General features: G+C 37.1%; 1 protein-coding gene across 1 annotated transcript in view; it reads right to left on the bottom strand.

Annotated features, from left to right (window-relative positions):
- Window positions 1-2,037: 2,037 nt before the first annotated feature.
- The window catches only part of LOC120422521 (mucin-5AC), a 77,907-nt gene continuing 53,698 nt past the window's right edge, over window positions 2,038-26,246 (bottom strand). Inside the window, exons 5-12 of the mRNA XM_039585975.2 lie at window positions 24,695-26,204; window positions 23,819-24,607; window positions 23,186-23,707; window positions 7,652-7,829; window positions 7,437-7,589; window positions 7,245-7,360; window positions 2,580-2,735; window positions 2,038-2,521 (exon numbers count right to left, since the gene is read on the bottom strand). Coding sequence (XP_039441909.1) covers window positions 2,361-2,521; window positions 2,580-2,735; window positions 7,245-7,360; window positions 7,437-7,589; window positions 7,652-7,829; window positions 23,186-23,707; window positions 23,819-24,607; window positions 24,695-26,204 — 3,585 coding nt within the window. The 3' untranslated portion in view covers window positions 2,038-2,360. The remainder of the gene's footprint in view (window positions 2,522-2,579; window positions 2,736-7,244; window positions 7,361-7,436; window positions 7,590-7,651; window positions 7,830-23,185; window positions 23,708-23,818; window positions 24,608-24,694; window positions 26,205-26,246) is intronic.

The following is a 26,246-nucleotide window of genomic DNA, read 5'->3' as shown; positions in this document are numbered from 1 at the left end:
TAATAAAAGCTGCGTTTAATTTGTTTACGTTTCGGCCTACTCGTTTTTTTCGGCCATCCTCAGAACTGTAAAATTTTTATTACAAAAAACACATAAACATTACAATCTTCGTCAAAATTTAACACAAAAGACCACTTACACAAATCTACGACTGTTCCCTACCACTAGTCGAACTCTTCTGACGTGTACGTTCTTTACCTACGTCTGATTTAACCCCACACCCCCCTCGATCGGCGACGCTACACTTGTGTTAGTGTGGGCTGCAAACTGTAAGTTCCGCAGTTTGTTTACAACCCCAGTGTAGACGTTGGACATCGCTGTGGATTCTCTCTGGACAGTTCTGAGGATGGCCGAAAAAACGAGTAGGCCGAAACGTAAACAAATTAAACGCAGCATTTATTAATCACCGAAAAATATCAATCAAAACCCATAATCACAAAAAATAACGGTGATCGAAAATCGTCAAAAAAAAAATATTTTTATTAGGTCCTTTTCGGTACTGGGACCTGGTTAGGACCGAGTCGGCTTTTGTAATTACATTTGACTTAATAATTACAGAGGATCTTGTGTGTAAATGTTAGTGGGAGGGGAGCCGATTACCCGCGGCCTACTCGGGGTTAGTAGGGAAGGGATTGATGTTAAAGACAAGGCGTGGGAAGGGAAGGGGGATTGTGTAGGGATCTTGGTTGGCTCTGCTGGCCTTTGCTTTTGTCCTCAGCCGCAACTCGGTGTCCAGCTGCTGGAGCGATCTTGCTTTGCTTCCGGTGCAAACCAGAAACGACAAAATAATTATTGATGCAGCGGCAAGAAATTATGATTTTGATTTTTTTTATTTCAACAATTGTGATTTCATTAGGATTTATCCAATATAGTTTGAACGTTTCAAACATTTTTGAAAGATTATGTCGCTTTAAAATTGAGCTGAACAATCTAAAATAAAAAAATGTTTTTCAAAGAACTTCAAAGTTTCGTGGGAAGTGCAATCAACTAAAAACATTTAGAGTGCTTTTTTCAACGTTAATAATTATTTTTTAGCATGTTTGAACTTTTTACAAAATGTTTTGAATGTAAGTAAGTTTTAATTCACCAAAAAAGTCGCATGTTTTTTCGTAATCGTCATCAGGGGCGACATTGGGTCTGGGGGGTAAGGTTGGGTCATACAAATTTCTGTATTTTGTATGACCCAACCTCACCCCCCAGACCCAATGTCACCGATGACAGTATTTCAATTTTTATTCGGTGTTGAAGTTGAAGCCGCGCCATTGGGTCTTTTTGAGAGTTGGAATCTGAGTCATATAATTTCGGATAATCAAATAACACTGTTTTGGCGTTTTTAACTCAAATCAAAAATATGTTTTATTCTCATAAATATTGTACAAAAATTCAATATACTTTTTTTTTGTTCCAATCCTTAGCAACTAACTATTTACAAACAATTTCCTTTCAATCTGTAGCACTCGAGTGAATGTGACTCTTGCAAGCTCTTTTCTCCATCTTTTAGCAAAATTAGTACTCTCGTTTTACATTTAAAAACCTCCTCATATCGGAGTAAAAGCCTTGAGTTTTTTTTTTCTGCGATGAAATGCTGGATGATTCGTGTGCTTCTTTTTTGTGTTGTTGCTGTGCTTTTTTTAAAATGTACTTGTTATGAATATAAATAAATAAATAGTGTTTGATTAATTTAAAACCTATCTCCTCTCTACAACACGCACTTCTAAATTTGTTTCGCTTCTCAGTCACACCGGTTCGCATTCACTCACAACCGCATTTATCACAACTTAGAGAAAAATTAGACTGTCTAAACATTTAAAAACAATCACGCACAGTTGCTAGCTTGAAGTTCACGATCATACAGTTGGAGCGATTTTCGCTATTAGTACTCTCTCACTCACTACATCTCGTGATTGGTCTCTTCTGTCGTTAAAAGCATTTAGCACTGCTGTTTTTTATGTTTCTTAGATTAACGAGTACAATTTTGAGGTGTTTTCGTTCACTGGTTGTTTGCTTTGAGCGATTTTTGACCTTCACAATAAAAGGTTTGTTTAAAAGATTGACCCCTTTATCCAGCTAATATTTTGTCTACTGTATCGATCTATCGATGAAATACCAACTTCTGTAACGATTTAGAATTTCTTCTACATTTTTTTCCGATTTCATCGACAGATCAATGTTTCCATTTCTGGTGACACCTAAGCCAATTAAAAACAAATCAACAATTCTTCTTCCGCCACTTCCATCTCAATACTGAACACTGCACATTCGGCCTTTTTTCGGCCTTTCGAAATGCATCTCTCTTAATTGTCCTAAAACAGCTCTCGTTGTACGTACATAGCGCGGCGAAGGTGTGCGTCACACCCTCACTAGAACTGCAGTATCTGGTTGATCCAGTCCCGGAACTCCGATATCCTCGTGTACACGCCCGGCTGGTTCGGTTCCGCGCAGCCAATGCCCCAGGAAATGACGCCGGCCAGCAGGAAGCGCTTGTCCGGCCGCTGGATCACCATCGGGCCACCGGAGTCACCTGAATTTTGGAATGAAATCTTAAGATTTTGAACTTCTTTAAATTCAACTAAACTCACCTTCGCAAGAGTCGTAGCCGCCCTTTTTCCACCCAGCGCAGATGAAGATGTGCGGGATGTGTTCAATGTAGCCCGCGCTGCGGTACATGGTTTCGCAAATCTTGTTCTCGATCACCGGTACGGTCACCTCCTGCAGCACGCTTGGAAGTGGGCCATCTGGAAGAGGATAAATGAATAAAATTTGGTTTAGAAATAAAATATCTGCAATTCTAGAGAATTCACCGATGGAATATTTTTATAACGAAAGCTGTGTCACATTTTTTACAGCTGTAAACTGCCGTTCTACGCATAATTGTCCCATGTCTTTTCTGGACGATTCTGACTTTTTAGCGTTTTTAAGTTTAGTTTGACGTATACTTTTAGAAAAACCCATACAATCTAGTACTTTGTTCGGAAAAACTGTAAAAACAAAACCAAGTCTGTTTGTCCCATTGTTACAATTCTGCGCATAATTGCCCCACCAAGTATTTTCTGCCACGGAATCAATAGTTTTACGAAGCATTGTATCTTGTTTACCTGCTGTATTACAAGGGGACAACAACTAAGAGTGATACACTGCTAACTGGGACGATTAGGGACATATAGGGCGAGCAGGGACCCACGGGACAATTATGCGTAGAAACACAGAAATCGGTCGAAAAATTTCAATCGCGTTTTTCTCAGTTGAACTTTTTCGAACATGGGACAATTATGTGTAGAACGGCAGTTAACACTTGTAGCACCAACGGGGTCAAAACTTACGCGAAGCACCAAGGGGGTCGAAAAAGTTGGAAATGCAACTTCAACCGGCTGTATCTCGGAGAAAACTCAACCGATTTGGATGATTCTTGTTGCATTAGATCCGGAAGAATGTCAAGAATCACCTCCAAAACAGATGCGTCTACCTTAAGTTATAATCAAAAAGGCATTTCCAACTTTTTTTCCAAGGGTTGTATGAGCCAGTGAAAATGCATTTCCAACTTTTTTGACCCCGTTGGGGCTACAAGTGTTAAAGCCTATGTTTATTTAAATGTATTGAATACAACCGGCAGAATTCATTTTAGGCCAACTGAACTTCCGGAATCCGGATTTTACCGGTCAAAGTCCTTTTTGAACTACCAAATTAGAAGCCTGTATTTTTGGAACGGTATAAGCGTTTAAGACACTAATGACCTAAACTGGTTGATTTTTAGAGGTTTGGTGGCGAAAGTGTTAATGTTAATTCCATTTGGGAGCAGACTCAAACACAATGGAAATTCAGTTTGTTTTAGAGAAAATTTCAAAAAATTGCATGATGACTGATAAGGAATTACGGACTTACCCGAGAATATATTAATGAATTTCAGAAATGTGTTCCTAATACTTGAATTCTGAGTTGAGATTTCTTTACAAAAACGTGTTTCAAACAAAAAAGAATTGAGATTTAATGGTAAATAAAAGTTTATTCTATTCTAAAGCAGTAATAGTTTTGGTCACGAAAACATAATTTCTGCATGATTTTTGTTCATTTTTCATTTTATTTTTTAATACATTAACTTTCAGTAGCAGTGTCAATCTTAATCGAAATTAATTTAATTTCTGATTTATTATATGATTCGAAGTACTGGGCATTAAAATTAAATATATTAAAAATATTTTTTAAGATAAATCAATTTGTTCAAGATTTGAATGGGAATTGAAGTGCAATGAAAAGAATTCAATTTAAAATGCATTCCCCTGCTTTTAAAATTATTTTTAAGCATGTTTGGGTTGACTTAAAAAACTCTTGAAATTTTGAAAAAAAATCGCAAAAAGTTTTTTTTTTTCACTAAAATTTTTGTTTTTTGCAAATCTTACATTTTTTGGAAAACTAATGATTGCATAACAACTGTACTAGTGTAAAATGCATTTTAAAACACTTTTTTCATGCAAATGTTGGAACCATGACTTTTTATTTCAATATTTATATTTTTTTACTTTTTTGCCTCCCCCTCGACCCTGACCAGATTCGAGGGACAAAAACTTTAAAAAATATATGCATCGGCCTTAATATCAAAAAAATAATAATTTTGAAAAAAATACTGCAAAAACATCAACAAATTTGAATTTCATAGCAAGTGAAAAAACAGCTTTTCAAGCAATCTACTTTTTTAAATCAAATTGATAAAAATTCTAAAAAAATCTCATGTTAATGCTTTTTAATTAATATATTATTTTTTTATTTCTTATGCACAACAATAATTTTTATAATTTTCAATGAACGTTTTTAAAAAAAATGCTCAAAATAAGGAGTATTTAAAACAAAAATCAAATGTCTTGATGTTTTTCGAATAATGTTCAAAAATTAATTGCCTTTGCATTATAAAATGCAACATCATGAATAATATTCACTATTTTCAAGGCTGTAGAGACGATGCTAGCAGATTTTGAAAGCCCAGATACAAAGTCATCTAATTTTCCACAACTTTTTTTCAGAGTTGGAGTCGGAGACGGTGGTGTCGAATCATTTTAGAGAGCTTAAGTTAGAGTTGCTTATCATCCAATGTGTGTGAACAATAATGCAAACGCCATTTAAACAAATTGAATTTATTTTTCATTGTAAACTTTCAATACGTTATAGAAATTTTGATATAGTTCATCGATGTCTAGTAATGCTAAGGTATCTTTACATCAGGTCTGGGACAGTTGGGCATTTTGAAGCAAGGTTACGTTCTTTTGAAAAATCAGCTCAGAATAAATGTTTTTAATACTGATTTTACTAATTCTAGTTTCTAGTTTTGATTTTTTGTGATTGATTTGTTACATATTTAAAAACGTTACTTAATCCACCTTTAGGTGGTTGGTGCCTTCCTCACATTTAGAGCGTAATGCTATCTAAAATAGATACAAAAGTCCGACCTTTGAGTGTTCTATGATTCATTATTCATACCATCAGATTGGGTAGTCAGATCTTCATAATTCAGGGCTCTTATGTGCTTATAACTTTTGATAGGGTTGTCAGATCTGCAATCTCTTGAACTCGTTGGAAAGGTCTTTCAAATACCTTTCTAAAAATGTATAACATGACGGGGTTTCTTACAAAAAACACCCTTTTTAGAGTCTTCCGGACCTTTGTTAAAATCGTTTTTTTAGCGTAACTTTTGAAGTACTTAACTAAACTTTATAATTTTCAATAGCGACTTATGGGACTCCAAGACGGATCGAATGAGACCAAAACGGTCCAAATCGGTTCAGCCAGTGCCGAGATAATCCAGTGCAAATTTTTTTGATCAACATCCCACCACACACACAGACATTTGCTCAGAATTTGATTCTGAGTCGATATGTATACATGAAGGTGGGTCTAGGAGGTGAAATTAAGAATTTCGTTTTTCGAGTGATTTTATAGCCTTTCCTCAATAAGGTGAGGAAGGCAAAACCCTTTAGGCAATATTTTAGGAAATCAGATATATTTTCCTACAATATTTGAGATTTTTATAAAAAAAAAACTTATTCTTAGTGCATATAATTAATCGATCACAATGTTTTACCTTGTTTTTAAAAAGTGATATCGTCTGTTTACTTTTTTTTCAAAATGATAAGGGTTTTCTAGCAGTTGAATAAAAACTGGTTCCAATCAAAATGTTATTCACAATATCTCTTGTTCGTTGTTGTAATGACGTTCAATGACTTATTGTAGAAAAATTGACTTAAATTATTTTTAGGTGTTTTTAAAAACCAAAAAAAAAAACCAAAAATAAAACAACTAAATTTGAATGTTGGGAGATGTTAACATACCACGAAATGGAGGAGGTAAAATTTTAATAATATGTTCAATTCAAAATATTCTATCGGCGAAAATTGCGTTTTTCAGAAAAAAAATGTTTACCCATATGAAGTACCATGGGGGAGGCGCATGGTGGCTCAAGTAAATTCTAATAATATGTTAATAAGCCTTATTTTATGTCGTGTTCCTAAATGTTTTACATTTCATTTACCTTTGATTAGCAGAAACTTAAAAAAAAAAATTTTTTTCAAACAATTTTTTCGATTTTTTTTAAACCGGGCGTTAGTAGTATTAGTATAAAAAAAATAGTTTGAATCGCACAAATTCTTAATCAGGAAGGTGAAACACAACATTCTACGTATAAATCTATCATGTATGTTTTCGATTTATAATATTTTGCTTCCCCCATACCGTGTATACATTCTACTTAAATACCTACAACTTTTAGCATGGTAAAAAGTTGTCCCAGTTTCAAGAAATTTGTGCTCAAGGTGCTCAGGAATAATCATATGCTTGTCAATTATTGGTCCACGCTTAAGTTAGTTTCAAAAATTTAAAATAAACCAAATAATGGCATTAGCAATATTGAACAACAAATGACAAAACAAGAAACATTCGCAACAATTGTTTCCAAAATATTATATTATAATAGTCCGTTTGACAAGAAAAGTGGTTCAATGAAAATAATTTAAAAAAAAACAAGTCAGTCGATCATCAACAGTCCAACAATGAAAATGTTAGAAAAATTTCTTAGCTTTTCGAAACTGCGGTTTTCTTGTTTTTTTCATGGTTGGTTTTGGCAGATTTACATTATTTTCCCGAAATTCAAGCCAAGCAAAAAAAAATCTATTCAATTAACAAACGGACTAAGTTTCATCTAAATACAAGATTAAACATCCTTATCAATATTGGACGTCCCAACTCCAATCAAAATTACTCACCCTCGTACAGCCGTCCCCACCCGGTGACGAACGCCGTCCGTCCGATATGGTTTTCGTCGTTGTCCGGCACACAAACCGGAATAATATTTGGCTGGAACACCACCGGCTCATAGAACCTGAAAATAAATCGAAAACAACGATGAAATTCCCATTCTAATTTAATAAAAATCAATCGAAACCGAACACACTCACCTCAGCAGCGCCAAATCGTACTCGAACGTCCGCGGATCGAACTGCGGATGGGAGGCCACAATCTGGACGCGCCGCTCCTGGTAACCGTACGGTTCCTCCTCCAGGGCCAGGTCGTACTCGCCGAGTCGCAGCAGCAGGTCCGACGGGGGGACACTAAAGGAGGTAAAATTTCAGAATTAAATTTATGCAATTACAGAACATCTCGCAGAACTCACTTGTCCACGCAGTGAGCCGCCGTGATGGCCCAGTTCTCGTTCAGCAGGGCCGCGCCGCACTTGTGCAGGTAGGTCGAGGTTCGCCACTGGCGCAGCGAAATCTGCCAGGGCCACCGTCCGAAGGCGGCCTTCGTACCGCCGACGATCCGAGGTTCCGGGAACATGCGCTTGCCGCAAACTGCCAGAACGAGAAGAGTCGAGTTTAGAGCGGCGTTGACGGCCATAGTGCAATGTTGTGAGGGGTGGTAATTAAACGAAGAGATTCCTCGGAAGAAACCCCCCAGAATAGCTCAGAACCCGCGGAGCGTTCGTTCCAATCTGTTTGGGGAGACGGGTTCGCACGGCTCGGAAACCTGTTCCAGCATCGCGCTTCAGCGATGACTCGGTAATTGCTCGAGAGCTTGTAAGATTAATTTGTACCGATTGCCGAGTGTTGATTCTGCCCGAAAGAGCCGCGGACGGAGTTATTGATTTGAGCCCTCCTAGTAGTGGTAGCAACCAGGCTTAATCTGATCTGATACGCGATTTATTGCCCTTCTTGAGCGTTGTGGGGATGGTGGGACTCTAGCCAAGTTCTACGAACTGTCTTCGAAATTGGATAGAAGAAGCTATGCTCGAGGGATGGGGGTTGTCTGACGCGGACAAAGTAGGGGGCGGGTACCTAATTTCCCTTTCGTTCGAGCGCGCGCACTCACAGATTTATCTTTAATCGTGTTTAGCTTGTGTGAGGCAGCGTGTGCTATTAGAGGTTAAGCATATAGATTAACCCTCAAATTACAAGTAGAAAAAATGGCCCCAAAAACTAAAATTTGAAAGGTTTTTTTGTTTTTATTTTGACTGAAATTGAAATTTGCATCATGAACTCATACGTGTTTCCGTAAAATTTTGGCAGCTATCTACACGGAGAAAAAAGAGTTCCCAAAATCGTGAACTAGCGTTCATGAAAATGGGAACCACGAACAAAGTGTTCAAATTTCATGGTACGTTTTTCAAAATCGTACCATGGGATTTGAACACTTTGTTTGAGGTTCCTATTTTCATGAACGCTTGTTCACGATTTTGGGAACTCTTTTTTCTCCGTGTATATGAAAAGAATCTTTAGAAAATGTTCAAAACAATTAACCTCCAAAACGAAAATCTCTCTTGGATTTCTCAGCAAAATGTGCTTACAAATCTTAAGAAATCCAACAATATTGAATATTTCAAAATTGTTTTTAGAGTTCTAATCTTTTTCAAACAAGATTATCTTGATTTAAGACGTAAAAACCATTTAATTTTCTAAATAAAACTTTAAACAAAAAAAATCAAAAAATCAAGCTTTATTATTAGAATTACAGCTGCTATTAAATGTTAAATATCAATGAATTTATGAGAAAATTGTATTTAAAAAGATAAGAGAAAGTATCAAATTGACACAACTCAAGTTTTTAAACGTTATTTTAAGGAAACTTAAAACGTAACTTGTTCTTATGTGAAATGTGAAAGTTCTATGTGTTGCAGACGATAAATAGAACAAAAGAAGTTCAGTAGTTTTTCGATCTGTGGTCTCAAAATTCAACATTTTGGGTGGCCGAAAAGCTTCTCATTTGATTAAAAGTATAAAAATAAATTATAATTTTAGATTGTTTACACTCAAGTTGTGTAAATACAAAATTTACTTTTTAGCAATTGTATGTCTACTTTTCCTGATATTTTGGAAAAAATTAAGGAAGAGGTTAGGGTAAAAACTTGAAATAGAATTCATACTGGCCTACAACTAGTTAAAACAAAATCTGCCCTTTTTATTTAAGTCAAGAAAGCCGAAAAAAGCCAGGATAAAATTAGTAATTTCATTGCATTAAAAATCATTTCTATTGGTATCACACATTATGTTGAAAAATAGATATGATTGAAAAGAATCTGAATATTGGTTGAAGTCGAAAATGTATTAAAGAAAATAAATGTTTATGAAATTTCAAAAAATATGAGCTTGATTGTAATTTTAAAAGAAGAAAATAAGTAAAAAACAATAACAAAAATAATAACCATATTTTTTAATAAATCTCATTGAATTCACAGTTGTTTTATAATAATTTTGGTTTAAAATGCATTCAATGTTACTTTTGCCGAACATTTTAGTTTTATGCCAAAATTTCAAATCTAAACAGGGTAATTCTCCGCCAACTCACACAGCAGTTGCCCCGACCCCTCTTCGATTTGCGTGAAACTTTGACCTAAGGGGTAACTTTTGTCCCTGATCACGAATCTGAGGTCCGTTTTTTGATATCTCGTGACGGAGGGGCGGTACGACCCCTTCCATTTTTGAACATGCGAAAAAAGAGGTGTTTTTCAATAATTTGCAGCCTAAAACGGTGATGAGATAGAAATTTGGTGTCAAAGGGACTTTTATGTAAAATTAGACGCCCGATTTGATGGCGTACTCAGAATTCCGAAAAAACGTATTTCTCATCGAAAAAAACACTAAAAAAGTTTTAAAAATTCTCCCATTTTCCTTTACTCCTTTTTGCGTTTCTCTTTGTTTCGTCGTCCGTGTCTGTCGCGAGTGACCATGAACGGCCATGATCGATGGCGACCAACTTTTTCAAAACTTTTTTTCGTAAAATCGCGATAACTCGTGATGTTTATAAGCAAACCCCTTATGTTTATATATCAAAATTTTTGTAATTGTCTGCTCTACAACTTTGTAGAACATTGTTACACTCTAAAAAATAACCCTGCAAAGTTAGAAAAAACACGAAATTTTAAAATGAAAAATTTTGTTCTAAATAAAAAAAATGACCCTTCTAGGTCAATGTAGATTCGAAAAGTACATTAAATTTCCCATAAAATGACATGTTCCAAAATTTTTTACAGTCGAGTAACGGAAAATGGGAGAGTTTTTAAAACTTTTTTTGTGTTTTTTTCGATCAAAAATACGTTTTTTCGGAATTCTGAGTACGCCATCAAATCGGGCGTTTAATTTTACATAAAAGTCCCTGTTGCTGAAGCAGATGACCATACGAGCAAGCCCCCCGGTGAGCTAGATCTTTCGTTGATCTCTCCCCCGGGCCAGAACGTGTCAGCGCTGATGACACAACCGAAGAAAGGAGAAACTGTCAAGAATTAGGAGCACGGCAAGTCATTCCCGTTCAGTGAGACTAGAGTGCGGTTTAGAAATTGTTAAATTGATGCCTATTAAAGCGACCTGTACTGGTCGACTTGGTAAGAATTTGAGCTAGATTAGGAACCTTTAAATAGTCTAATATTGTTGTCCTAATAGCTTCTTTAGCCACCCCCCACAAAGATTAATTCGAAGAATTGCGGCTTTAGAACATAGAACACAACTGCATTTCCCACAATTAAATAAACTGTGCCACACAGTGAACCCTACACAAGATCAAGGACTAAATATGTAAGTTCACCAACATAATCATTTGAACTCAAACTTTAATAAATCTTGATAGCTTTTAGCTAATTCCGTCAAAAGCGAGTTTGCTTAAAAGGGTCCGAACAGATCTGGGTTCACACCTGTTGCAACAGTCCCTTTGACACCAAATTTCTATCTCATCACCGTTTCAGGCTGCAAATTATTGAAAAACACCTCTTTTTTCGCATGTATAAAAATGGAAGGGGTCGTACCGCCCCTCCGTCACGAAATATCAAAAAACGGACCTCGGATTCATGATCAGGGACAAAAGTTACCCCTTAGGACAAAGTTTCACGCAAATCGAAGAGGGGTCGGGGCAACTTTTCCCGATTTCGTGTGAGTTGGTAGAGAATTACCCAAACATTATTTTTGGTTTAAGTTTTCTATCTAATATCCTTGAATAAAATTAACTGATTGGTAATAGCTCAATTTTATACACTTTGTTGCATGTGGCATTTGTTGAGATGTGAAGGAAAATTTTAAAAATTGTCGAGGTCAAAATAAAAAAAAACTTTTAAAAGCTATACATTAAAATCATTGCACATAAAAAAATTGTTTTAGGCTTACAAATTTGTTCGGTTCAATATTATTCGTTTCCGATGTAATTTTACCTCTATTTCTTTTTTTTTTATATTTATATGACCTTGTTTTTTTATCGTACTGTCAGTGAATCCGTTAATATGCTAGAAATTCTCAATAAATCAACAAAGCATTTGCCAATTACAAAAATATTACATTTCAATAAAACTTATATCATTTTCAAAATTATTGAAAATAGGTTGAAAAAATCCTTCCGCAAATGCGTTTTTGCGGAAAATAACGTAAATGCGTTTTTGCGGAAAATAATACACAGAAAAAAAATTGAATTTTGGAATTTTGAACGGTTAAATGTTATCTCTTTTTTGAGTAATATTACCGAAAAAATGTGTAAAAATGTGATCCTGATGAATATTAACCAGATACTGATGAAAATTCATGATTTTCAGCTGTAAGATTACATTTTTTTGACACAAAATCTGTCAATATTACCATCACTTTTTTTTCTGTGTAGTGTTATTAACAAAAATCAATTGAGTTCACACCGTTATAATGTCCCGAAAGTTGATGTGGCCAGTTAATTATCAGTGTAGAATCAATTGTTGATATGAATCTATTATAATATTCGAAATTAGCAGATCTCTAGAAATTCGCAAAAAAATGGTTTTGGAATTCATGATTTGGAAAAAAACATTGTCGATCGGTTTTTAGTTACAAGAAATCTATATTGTACTATTGGTTTCTCCTTACAAATTTTAGGGAAGTCTGTGAACTGCTACCATAAATTTCTAAAATCTACATCCTGAGAATGATTTTCTAATAGATTTGGAATCTATGGCAAAATTGTGAGCTTTGATTAGGACTAATCGGATAAATTGGGACACAGTGAGACAAATAAGGTTTTCTATAACTTTAAATTACAAAAAAAATACAAAAATTGCTACTTTCGATTTTTTTGTCATTTTTAAATTTGTTTTAGATAACAAAAAATGCCAACTTTGGAGTAAAAGGGGTAATACATTTAAAAAAAATAGTAGTTTATGGAATGTATCATGAATTTTCAAGAAATATGAGCTTACTTGCAATTTTAAAAGAAGAAAATAAGTAAAAAACAATAACAAATATCATAACCGTATTTTTTATAAATCTTATTTAATTCACAGTTGTTGTATAATAATTTTGGTTTCAAATGCTCTAAATGTTACTTTTTCAGAAAATTTTAGTTTAGTTTACCCAAAAATGCATTCTAAAATCATTACTGGTTGTTATAAACTGAATTTTCAATCAAATAAGACTTCTGTGATTTTTTGATAAATGTACCGAACTCGAGTTGGACTTTATTTTAGATTGAAATTTTCAGAAAAAAAATGTTTTTTTATTGTTTTTAATGTTTTTTTCCTTGCCCATCTCTTTAAAATATATTTGAAGAACTGAGCAAATTTTCTACAATTTTCTTTTGAACTGTTGATCCGACCTCTGGTTGATAAACCTAGACCATATCTCAGATTTGGATTGCTTTTGATATCACACGATGCTTAAATAGAGAAAATACATAAATTTCATGTTATCGGAATGTGTCAGAAGTTTTTCCTCGGAATATCAATTAAATTTGAATGATGACAAGTTAGCTTTACGTAGAAATCTCTCAATTGAGTATGTAATGCTGTTAAGCGAACAGTTTTATTTTTTGAATATTTTGAGGTTTTTGGCAACCTTATTTTAAATTATAAATTTATAAATTTTTAATTTAAAAAAAAAAATTCCAGTTGTTGGAAAATTAATGTAAAATTCTTTGAGATTTAAAAATAAAACATGTAGAAATAACGATAACTATTAATTATATTTCTGAATAATTAAATTGGATAGCTTCGATTAGTCTTTAAAATCTGAATATTTGCGGGCCGTTTTATTATTTAAAATATTGAAAAAGCCCTGCCCATGAAAAGTTTAGTTTGTAGCAGTAAAATGATGTTAATATGAATAAAACGAATTTAATTTCAAACGCTTATTTTAAATTTATTCAAGTTCCAAACTCTGCTACCACAGGGTTAATTCGAAAACGATGACGACGAGTAAGACAACGCTGAGGAAGCAGATTTCGCATTTTGGAGGTCAATAGAACGAACGAAACACGAGTGGGGAGCGAGCGAGCACAACCTGACGAACGATCGGATCACATCACATGCCCTGAACGAGCCGGGGGTCAACAGAATCAGAGTCTCAATCAGGAGGGGAAGATTCTTTAAAGTAGCTTCGAGGTGGGAGTTTCCGCGCACGAGAGGTCGTTTTTTGTTGTTGTTGATCTACGTTGGTTTTGCTAATCATCGCCGTCGATCATGTTCGCCACTGCTGGGTGAGCACTCGACGTGTTTGGACGGACGAGCCAACTTGTCGGGACTTGGGAGACTCCTTGAAGGAATTTTGAAGTGGGCAATTTTCACGTCATTAGGGGATGATTTGGGATCAGATTTGCGCAGCAGGGGATTAATTGATGTTTGAGGATTGGAATTCATCAAAAGCTATTTTTATTATTGATAAATTAAGTCGGTAATTGATTGATTGTTTAAGCAATTCCTCAAAACTGATCAAATCAACTGTAATTGATTAAATTAATCAGTTAATTTGCAAACCATATCAGTTGTCAAATCTATTTAATTAAATTTTAAAATCCCATCAGAACTCAACACTGCAAACGCAATTGCCAAGAGGTTTCCCATTTGTGCTCGGTCAATCTTCATTAGCTACTGTCAACATTCGATAAGCCGGTGCTGTCCAGAGGGGATTTAGCTTTAATATCCCCGGCTTAAGGCCTTTCAACAATTCATAAATAATCCCCCTCGCACACGCCCATGGCGGCTCAAAACCACATGGGACTGTGCATGATTGGGTCCAGCAGTGTGGAGCCGAGACCACCACCAGATGTTGGAGCCGGGTGAAGTCCGTGATGGAGGCGAAGCGGATGAGAACGAGAGCAGAGGACGTGACTGCATAATAATCAAAGTTGATCCTGAACCATATTCTCGACTCGTGGACTGGACTGGACTGTGATGCACCACGAGTGTGGGTCGGTCATTTACATTGTGCCCTTTACTGTTGGAGAGGGGCAGAGGGTTTCTGGAGGAATTGAAATGCTAATTCTGGATGTTTAGAGCAGGAACGAGAGCAGATTGCAAGTTCGATTGGAATCCCAGGGCTTATCAAAATGCTTTATTTTTTAGTTTTAAATCGTATAAGTTAAGAAAGTATCAGAATATAACACAAAATATTTATTGGTTTGGTTTCCACTACTAATTTTTGGTACTTGTAGAAAGTGTAGAATATTTCCAAAGTAAAAATAAAGTCCCAGCACCTAAAAGGACCTACTAAAATAAGTTATGAAGAAAAACAAATTTCTTTTATTATGCATTTTTGCCATGGCTTTTGTTTTTATTATGCATTTAAAAAAAATGTCACAAAAAGTAAAATAATCTGTGATTCAATTATTTGACGGTAACAGAGAAAGAAAATACCATACAAGCGCACATAAGGCTGGTAAAAATATATTGAAAGGTTCGAAAAACTTCAATTTTTTTTTTCGAAATTAATGCGGAATAAGCTAAAATCAATTAGAAATGCATTCCACTGCGTTTAGAACAAGCTTCCCTGCACAGTGCGGTACACGCGGTTCACTTGTACCTCGGTTTTGCTTTGCGCCTGCTTTGTTCGGTTTACACCCGTACCCGACTCACACGAGCCGAGGGTATTTTGGTTCATCGTACCAGTGAACCAAGACTCGCGTCGGCTCGTCGCCTCGGTTGTGTGTCTGGCACTCACCCGTGGCATGAACCCAGCGTATGAGCCAAGGTGCTTCACTCGGTACGTGCCGTGGTACGCGCTGGCGGTACAAACCGAATTCAATACCACGGCGCGTACCACGGCACTTACCTCGGCTCGTACCGAGTGAAGCACCTTGGCTCATACGCTGGGTTCATGCCACGGGTGAGTGCCAGACACACAACCGAGGCGACGAACCGAGATTGTCGGGGTGCGCTGGTACGATGAACCAAAATACCAACAGACAAATGGGTTCAGGCTCGTACCGAAGCTAGAAAAACAAACCCGCGGTGTGCGTTGGCACTGACTGTTTAGAAACATTTTTAGCATGTTTGTGTTTATTCAAAAATCTTTTGAATTATTGAAAATTTTCAATGTACTGTACCGCAATAAATAAATTTCGCCTCAATTTTAGTTTTCGTCAAATCTTTTTTTTTTTTGAAAACTAATGATTGCAAAACAACTGAACTTTTGTAAAATGGATTTTAAAACACTTATTCCATTCAAATGTTAAAACTTTGACTTGTTATTTCAACTTCTATTTTTTTTTTGCTTTTATTAATTTCACAAGCATCATGCAAGAAAAATCAGTTAAAATTGCAATTGATTTGTTTTGTTTTCTAAATTTTTAAAAACAATTTGAAGGAAGAAAATGAAAGCTTTTTTTTATTTCAGGTTTTTAGTATTTTCTCTTCTGATTTTCATTAAAATTTTGAGGGGGATGATACAAATTTTGAAATACATTTTCAATGGTCTAAAACAAATACAAATAATAAAATTGAACTTAATCTTGCAATAATTTGGCATTTTCCATCAATTTCAGAAACTTTCAAACATTTGAAAATCACTTTTTTCCACAAAAATATAAAAAAATTGGGCGAAAAATCAATTTTTAAGCAAATAAAACAACTCTTAGTTATTAAGATAAAGCGACTCTTACTCAAGTTTCTCAGAGTTTGCGGACTTAAAAATAATTACATTAGTATTTCTCTGGATTTTTGCAGTTAGCTTTTTTTTTCTTGTTTATTTTCGAGATTTTTTCAAATGTTCCATAGAACTTTAAACGGCTTCCTTTACTCCAGAATTCGGCATGACGAATTCTGGAAATATTTTCATTTTCAATTTTTTTAAATAAAAGGTCTGATATTAAAAAAGGCTGAAACACTTTTTTGAGACAATCAAAAATATATTTTTTTAAAGAACAAAAAAATTAAGAGGATTTATCTCAGCAACTTGTTTTGCGATTAACAAAGTATAAAATTAAACACTGTAGGAAGTTTTTTGCAGCTTTTGAGAAAATTGTTTTTGCAGAATACATACGACCTTTTTCTTATGATAATATATTTTCAAATCGATTTTTTTAAAGCATAAATAAATGAATACTTATAAAATAACCTGTGCACTTTATGAAAACATATTTGTGTAATTTTTTATTGCTAATAAGAATTTGCACATCAAAATGGATTTGAAAACAATAACCGTTTTATTTTTTTATTTTTTTGCTAAAATCAAGATTAAAAAAAATTCTCCGGTTCTAAATTTAGCACCATCCTAAACTCTGGCACAAAAGATACCTTTTTAAAAATCAACAAACTTATATAAAAATTACGGAAATTGAAAAGCAAATATTTTGGAAATGAAATGTTTAGTAATATTTTTTGAATTTTTTAATTATTTTTTTGTTTTCGTCCCTTTAAAAAATGAATCCTCAAAAAATCATGAAATAAAAAAATATTTCTTAAATTATGTTTTTATTTAAACAAAATCTCTCTTAACAATTAAAAATACATTTGAAAAACTTTATTAATGCAGTTTGAATCTAAGGAAGGGCTTATTATACCTTTCAACAAATTTAAAATTTTGGGACCAGCATTTTGAAATACTTTTGAAAAAATAAAATAGGGCTTAAAATTAGCTTTTTTTTATTTTCCATCCCTCGTTTATGACCTTGACCAGATTTGAGGGACAAATATTAAAATGCAATTTATACATGTCTGAAAATAGAAACGAAAAAATCGGAAATATTACTTTCAGTGTACCCTGAAGTTTTGACATAAACCCTGACAAACATATTTTTTTTAAAAGATACATACCATACTTGTTTTTTTTTGTAGTTTTATTGTAGCATTATCAATTCTATGTATTTTAATTCCAGCAATGAAAAATAGTAGCAACTCTAATAAATTTGAAAATACTTTAAGTAAATTTGAATTTTCTGGATCCAGAACTTAATAACTTTGAGCGTTTGGTGCGGTATGTCCACGTCTCCTTCCTTCCCTCGATGATTCTATGACATGTGGGTCCGTTAACAAAATCTATCCCGGAGGCAATCATTAATTTTGACAAAAAAGAACTTGGGGTGTAATCTAACTGCTGCGCTTGTGCTCGAATAGTTTAGATTAAACTGTTTAAATAGTTTGTTTGGATAGAGGTTTCCGTTGACCCACGAAAGAAATAAATTCTCACGCTTTTTGGGTCCAAATTCTGAATCATAAAGTCAATTAATATTTAAGACTGCGGGAGAACAGGACGTGCAAGTCAGCAGGAACAAGATCAGAAAAACGGAAAAGGTTGAACCAGAAGTAAATCGAGGGAAGCTGAATGCACGCAACAAAATGCTTAGGCAAGACAGCTCTTTGTATCAAGATAAAATGGTTACTCAAAAATAAATTCTTCATTGTCTACAAACACCTGTAATAATCTCTGTCTATCTTAGTACGCATCAGTTCATTCGCAGCAAATTCGATTAACTGCAATCAACAGGTTTATGCTACCAATAAATCACATTTATTACCTCAATATATCAGAAACCCATCGGATTCCCTGCTCCAACTAGCGCATCATTGACTTGTTCCAGTCAATTTAATTCACTTGCAAGCCATATATATCCAGCATGTACTCAACACAACATCGCGGAATAGGACGATACAGCAACATCCGAGAACACAAGAAGCATAATCCTTTGACCCCAAACATGTGCCACAACACACGGCACTCCCAGCATGCACGGTAAGGAAAAAGAACATCCCGAACCTTATCTCTGATGGAAAACCTCCCTCTCACGAACGCTACTCCGGGCGGGTGATCCACAACATAAAGCATAACCAACATCAATTATCGCCTGCAGCAGCTGAAAAGGAACACATTCCAGCCAAGATCATCGTCGACCAGTAAACCAGTTCACTCTCCCGTGCCTCTTCGCGTCGTTCAGAATCGAACCCCGGTAACAATGCTTCATCCACGAGAGCGACTTCTTCGTCGTCGTGTTATAAATTATTTGTATTTACTTAATGGTCTCATTACGGTCCCGGGCGGCCGTAGCAAAGTTGATTTATGTCATGAGCAAGGGGGATCCTCTGCCTGCACGACGCGGAGTTACAGCATCAGAACGAGTTCTGCGCAACAACAATCCAGATCTTGGGCGTGCAGCAGTGCATGCATGCGGTCGATGTGTCATTCCTCTTTGGGAGCCCACGGAAGCTCGGGAGGTGGATCGACAATGGACCCCGTGGTGGTTACATTTGTAAACATTATGTAATTAATTGTTATGGTAACTGGCTGAGGAGGTGGGGGAGGACTGCCGACGATGGCCGTAACAGTGGACGATCATCGCCGGTCAGTGGCGGCATTCGCTGGTGGGCTCAAAGAAACCGGTTTGGAGGTTGAACTTAGGTTCCAGGGATGATAGTGCAGGATTAAGCGTAAGAACAGCAAAGCTTGATGATGTTTAGGGATTAATTCAGGTATTCCTTAGAGATTTCTTAAAACTTATCATCAAAAGTTCACAAAGCAATCAGCTGCTCAGCATTAATTGCAGTAAATTGTCGAAAACAATCTATACCAGTTCTACGTGTTGAACATCGCAGAGCACCAAGATAACCCAAAGGAATAAAATTAAACCGATCGAATCTGACGGCATTACGTTATTCCACGCCCTCATGTTAAGTAATATCGATCGTGTCCTGTGTTCTACCAACTCTCCTTCATTCTCCTCGATCCTTGATTTGTATCTCCTTTTATGTAGATTGTGTGCCAATGAGAACAACACAGAGCTGTAATCTCGTGACTTGTCAGAAAACATTGAACTTGTGTTCTTTCTCCTTGTCCACGTTGTTTTACAATTATTCTAGACTACATCATCGCTGCAGGAAAATTTCCTTTAAAAATAGGACGATTCCTTTAAGGGACAAATATTGGACGTGTCGACATTTTTGGAAATTATATAAAATTAGATTAAAGGCACCAAAAATCTGAAAACGCTCATAGACTTTTATGATCTTCATACAAATCGTCTTAAAAAAACAGATCTAATTGCTTTTGACCTAGTGCTTCTTGAAAGGAATAAATGTAACTTATTAAATGGAACTTATTCAATCAAAATCTTCTCAGCCTACAAAAGCTTTTACTGAAACTGTTATTCTTTGAAATTTATTTTATTGAAAAGAATAAGTATTCAGAGAGTATCTCAAAACACCTATTTTTTTAAAATACCCCCCATGTATAAAACAACCCAAAATTTGGTACAGGTTTTCACTAAATCAGGGTTATTATTGTAAAATACTAAATTTTTACAAAATGCCGTATATTTTTGAAAATACTTGAATTTCATAATTTGAAACTCACCATAGAATTTTCAAAACCAAACATTTTAGTGCAAATAACACAAAATTTAACTTTTTTTTTAAAATGCTGAAACTTCTAGAATTTTAAAATAGGGTAACAAAAGACGCAAAATTTTGCAAAGACTTCCCTAAACCAGAGTTTTCAACGTAAAAAACTAAAATTTTCACAAGATACCGTGTTTTTTGAAAATTAATAATTTTTTATAATTTGCAATATAAGTAATATTTTTTTCTTGTTGAGATAAAATTTGCTCTGTCCTTATAGCTAAACGACTTTTAGCTTTTCTCTAAGTATACGTAGTAATAAAAAAATACTTTGTTACTTCTTGTAAACACTTAAAAAGAGATAAAGATAATAAATTTCATTTTAAAATTTTCTAAAATAATTTCAAACATTTTTTTCAAATTTTCAGAATGATGTCACTGTATAAATTGTTCAATTATTTAAAATTTTAAAGAATGACAAAAGGTCACAGATAGAAGGCCGAAAGACAAAAGGTTGAATGTGGACTGAGATAAAAAAATGCGTTTTTAATGAGTTGTTATAACGAAAACATTTTTTTTTTCTTTTTTCACAAACCAGTGAATTATAATTATTTTGTAATAATTTTGATTTTTTGAAGAATGCATAAACTCACTAAAAATTAAACAAAAACAAATATTTTTGAAATCATGGAAAACCTGAAAAAAAATTACAGAGATTAATTTGAAAGTTTTTTTTTTGAAACACTCACAAAAAACTGAGACGAGAATATTTTTTTTTTCAAGAATGCAAAATATGATTGAAAAAAATATTCATGCAACTATTCAAAGAAATAAAACTTTTTTTTAAATAATATAAAATTCTTTAAAATCTTTGAGTTCAGTTTTTTTTATTAACTATTTGGGAATCTGATCATGTTTCAAGCAATGGTAAAAATAACCAAAAATATATGAAACATTAAAAAATATTTATTTTTAGAATTCAAAAACAGAAACATTACAGAAACAGGAATATTTTTGAACTTAAAAAATAACTTCATGAACTCATCAAAAATATTTCGGAAACTTAAAATAATTATTCAAAACTTGTGTGTAAGTTCAGTATTTTTCTCATATATTTAAAAAAAACGGCGGCGTGTTTGACACAATAAAAAAATCTTTAATAAAATTACTAAACCAAGAATTGGATTTTTTTCAATTTTCGTTATAAATATATAAATAATCACAAAAATTATAAAGAAACAGTTATTTTTAAGCAATTCTCTACGAAATCGGCCGACTTTGTGCATTGTTTTTATTTTTTTTTATTTGACTTTGTGGGACCTACCCTATGACCAAAAAAGCCATTTTGTGTCATTGGTTCACCCGTACAAGTCTCCATTCAATTTTGACGTAATTTTCTGTTCGATTTGGTGTCTTCGGCAAAGGAACACGGATTTTATTGCAGATATTACATTTTTTTTTTCGAAGGAAATCTCTGTCCGAAAATCCATATTATTTTTGTTTAAAAAATTATAGTTTTGTTTTGGGCCCATTTCAAATGGACCAATTATTCAATATTAAAAAAAAACTTGATCAAATTGGATGAAATTTTAAATAGCCGCAGTAAACTTCCTTATAAGAACAATACAAGAACTATTAGGGTCAAATCACTTGAAAAGCATTGGAAAGAATAACTCTTATAAATTTAGAAAAAAAATTGGGTGTGAAGTTTGACTTGTTTTATGTTTTTTTTTTTGATTTATTATAGAGATTTTACACCATTGTGCATTCATCTCTTCAAGGTGGATAGTAGAAGAGGAAAGTTTACAAAGTTTTAGATCACTTGTCTGGCTATATTTCAATACTTGTTACCATGCCTTTTTTCTAACGATTTCTGTCTTAGTTTCAAATATTTACGGGCAAATTTGGATCTTAACTTATCGGTTGTGTAGTGCTTTTTTGGTTTACCTTTTTACTTGAATCCGCACATTTTTTGTTCTTTGCTTTGAGTTTGCAAAGCGATTTTTTGCCTATAATCGTCACTGTTGCAGCAGCATTGTTTACAGTGATTGATTTCGGCGTTGGCTGTTTCAGCAACATCCGCAGGGTCCGAACTCCATTTGGGATTCCTGGGAAGAAGTTAATCCAGCGATCGTTGGTGATGGTCAAAATTTCGCCGTATTTACTCATCACTTTGACTACGTCATCATTGCTTATGCCTAAGGGTAGGTCAAGCACACGAACTTCCGTAGCGTTGTTGTCCAGGTAAATCGGGATTTTGCAACCCTGATATACCAGAGGTTTGTCGATGATGGACGAGGCCATTGCTGAGTCGGCGAACTGCAGCACGGCTATTCTTCTTCTATTGCATAATTGCAATGCTCGCAAGTTTTCTTGGTTTATTTGAAGATCTGCGAGAAGTTTTTTTACAAGCTTTGGGCTTGGTTGGTTTTGGAGTTGACAAAAATCCAGAACCACACTGTTTTTGTCTACGGTGCACATTTTGAAAAAGCGGCGACGCGCACACAAACTGCGGACTGGCGTTGAGAATGCGACTTGTATAGTCGGCGGTTACTTTGCAACTGACTTGTTTTATGTGACTATGGTAAATTTTTTAAAATGTATTTTTTCTGGGGTCAACTTTAGCAGCATTTGTTGTAATGTCCCAGACTATGCCTTTACGCATTTTTTCACAATTCAATTGATATTGGTATCATTCTCTAGTCGAAAATGTGAAAACAACCAGAACATTATAAAAGCGACTTAAAAACATGAAAAAAACTAGAAAGCCAAAGGGTGACAATAGGAGGTTATAGTAGAAGCCAAATACTATCAGAATCAAAAATAAACTAAACAAGATAAATGCAAATATAAATTCAAGAACAAAAAAAAAAAAACAAAAAATAACATGTAGCAAGAGAAGTAAAGTTTTTCGTACAAAAAAAGTTGCTCAAAATGACCTCCTGATCACAACAAAAATCGAAAAAATAGGCATAAGAGGGTTACAGAACTCCAGAAATGATTTTGGTGAATGAAAAGTTATCGTGTTGAGCTTTTGATCATTCAAAATGACTGTTAAATTGTTGGTTTATAGATTTAAAAAGAGATTTTCGCCAATTTGTCTGTGGTCGCACCACGTCGCACTAAGCGCCTTTTCTAACTCCCCACCCTTATCAAAACAACGCTACTCACCAGCTCGGTAGTCGATACCCTCCAGCGACGGAATAGCCGACGTGGTCCCTTCCGGTCCCGCCGTCGTAACGCCATCAGTCGTTGAGCTACTAGTCACGTTACCATCGGGGAACCTCACCGGCATCCCCGTTGTGGTCGCACTTGTCGTCGTGGTCATCGTAATGTTGAACATGGACGCGATTTCCGCCAGCGAGCTGGTCAAATTCAGCGTGGAGGACGCCAGGAACGTGGTCGACTCCGGGGTTGTTGAGGTTGTGAGCGGGGCCACGGTCGAATTGTAGAATCGATCGGGGTCGATCAGGATGGGGGTGGGGTCGGTTGGTTCGGTGGTGGTTTCGTAACTTTCCGCCGAGGAGGATTCCTCCTCGCCGGACTCTTCCTCGCTGCCGCTGCCCTCCTCGAAGCTGCCCTCTTCGGTGGTGCTGTCCGTTACGTCGGGTTCCACGGTGGTAGGTTCTTTGGGGGTGGCTGGGGTTGTGGCCAGAATTTCGATCAGGATTTCCGGGGGGCTCGTTGAGGTAGCTGTTTTTGGGGTGAGAGAGAGGGCGTTAGAGGAGTCTGGTAGGAACACGGAGCACGGAAAGGTGAGACAGAGAGCGTTAGAAAGCGGACAAATCGTGCAACAAACATTACCCGGCGACGTCTCCTGTTCTGTGGTTGTTGTTGTAATTGGTGTTGTGGAGGTCGTAGTGGTAGTGGTAGCGGCGACTGTGGTAGTGCTACTGGCGAGCGTTGTGCTAGTGGATGGGCTAGTCTGCGCCTGTGTGGCTACACTACTAGTGAACTGTGTGCTTGTCGTTGTTGGTGTAGTAGTGTCAGTGACCGTACTGCTACTGCTAGGTTCAGTAGCAGCGGTACTTGTACTAGTGGTCGTTTGCTCGCTGATCGTCGATACGGTAGTGGAGGTCGTACTAGGTTCCGCTGTAGTACTAGAAGTGGTACTAGGTGCAGCGCTTGTCGTCCTGACAGCCTCCGTAGTACTAGGTGCCTCTACCGTACTCGACGCAGTCGAGCTTGTGCTGCCAGCAGCAGCAGTCGTGCTAGGATCCTCTACCTTCTCGACGGTGGTAGATTCCGTGGTTGTGACAGTTGTGTCTTCTGTGGACGACGGAAGCGAGGAGGAGGAAGCGAGTTGCGAGTGAATAATGAGTTCATCCCCGGGCGACCCGGTTTGGTTAGTTTCTTGGTCGATGGTGTAGATGTAGGCCGCCTCCGGCAGCAGCTGGGGCAGCAGCGTTGGCAGTGCCAGCTCTATCAGCGAAGCGGACGGCTCCGGCGGTGAGGATGATTGCGTGGTGGATGAGCTCATGTTAGTGACTGACGACGAATGGTTCGAGTCCTTGGTGGTGCCGCTGAGCACCTCTTCGGGGGTTAGTGTATGAATCAGTATCCAACTGTTGGAAGTAGTGGGACCGGCTGGAGCTGACGTGAGTGAATGACGGAATTAGTGACATGGTTACGACTTGGATGATTGGGTTATGGGTGACAACCTTGACCCCCTCAACTTACCCTGTCCGGCCGACGGCAGTGTCGACGTCTTCTCGCTGGGCAGATCGTCGATGATGCTGGTCCAGGTAACTAAACCGGGCCCGGCGGTGATCTCCAGATCGAGCAGGTTGTTCTCCGTCTGGGACGTCTCCAGCGGCGGGTAGTCGGCGTCCGCCGGCGGAGTGATCCGTCCAGCGGTCGTCGTGGTCTTTGGCGGCGCTGCGGTCGTGGTTGTTGTTGTGGTGGAGGTCGTGGAAGTGGTCGTGGTTGGGGCTTTCTTGGTCGTAGTCGTGGTGGTTGTTGTTGTGGAGGTGGTGGTCGTTGGTTCTGGGGTGGTCGTAGTCGTGGTGGTTGTTTTGGTTGTGGTTGGTCGAGCTGACATCGTGGTCGTTTGTCGAGTCGTTGTTGTTGTAGGAGCTGGCGTCGTAGTCGTTCGACGAGTCGTCGTTGTGGTTCGTCGAGAGGTCGTAGTTGGCGTTGGAGTCGGAGTCGTTGGCTCGGTGACCTTGACGGTGGTCGTAGGATATCGGGTAGTCTTGGCAGCCGTGGTGGTCTCGGCGGAGGTCGTATCCTGCGCGGTTGTCGTGACGAGATCGTCCAACAGGTGATCGAGGGAGGTAGCAGGTACCGTAGTGATCTCCGCCGTTGGTCTTGGGCGTGGCCGGGGAGCACGTGTAGTCTCCGGTTCTTCGGTAGACGTGGTCGTGCTCACAGTGGGAGGCTTGCGGCGGGTCGGCCTGGTCAGCGGAACTAGGGCTGGTGTGGTGGGTTTGCGCGAGGTAGTTGGGAAGACCGTTTCTTCCGAGGATTCGGCGACAGGGGTTGTCGTAGGTCGCCGATTGATCACCGTGGTTCGGCGAACCGTGGTGGAGGTTGTAGTGGTCGGTTTCTTGGTTGTTGTTGTTGTTGTTGCTGCGGCCGTGGTGGTCGCAGATGTCGTAGGTCTTCGGGTCACCAATGACCATGAGGTACTGTTTCGTCGGATATCCGGCAAGGTCGTAATGATAACCTTTGGAGTAGTGGTTTGCACCGTTGGTTTCCTTGTGTTATTCCTGCTTACAGGAGGCGGTGGAGGCTTTCTCGTCTTGGTCGGCTTCGTAGTCGTGGTTCTTGGTGGAGTTCTCCGCGTTGTAGTCTTGGTAGTCGTTCGACGACTTGGCTCCACCGTTGTCAGCGTTGGGTTCTTACTGCTCTGAACGTACTGGAAGGTGGTGAACTCCTGGTACTCCGTCGTTGACGGTACCTCATCCTTGAGTTCGATCTTGGTTGTCGTTGCCGTAGCGGTTGAATTTCGTCGATTCAACTTCTGCGTCGTGGTTCGATGCGTAGTCGTCGATGTCGTTGAAGAGCTGCTGACCAGCTGGAAGTTGGTGACATTCTTAAGATCCGTTGATGGAATCACAGCTCCGGTTAGCACCGCCGGTTTACTCGTATCAATCGTTGGGAAGTGTTGCTGGAAATGACTTCCCGTGCTATGGTTATGGTCTATACTGTTGTCCGTAATCTCATGCTGGAACAGCAGACTATGATCCTGCAAGTGGGTGAGGTCATTCAACTACCCAAACTCTCTTCA

This window comes from Culex pipiens, chromosome 2, assembly GCF_016801865.2.
Source record: "Culex pipiens pallens isolate TS chromosome 2, TS_CPP_V2, whole genome shotgun sequence".
NCBI classification, from domain to species: domain Eukaryota; kingdom Metazoa; phylum Arthropoda; class Insecta; order Diptera; family Culicidae; genus Culex; species Culex pipiens.
This window is presented reverse-complemented; position numbering and strand designations above follow the sequence as displayed.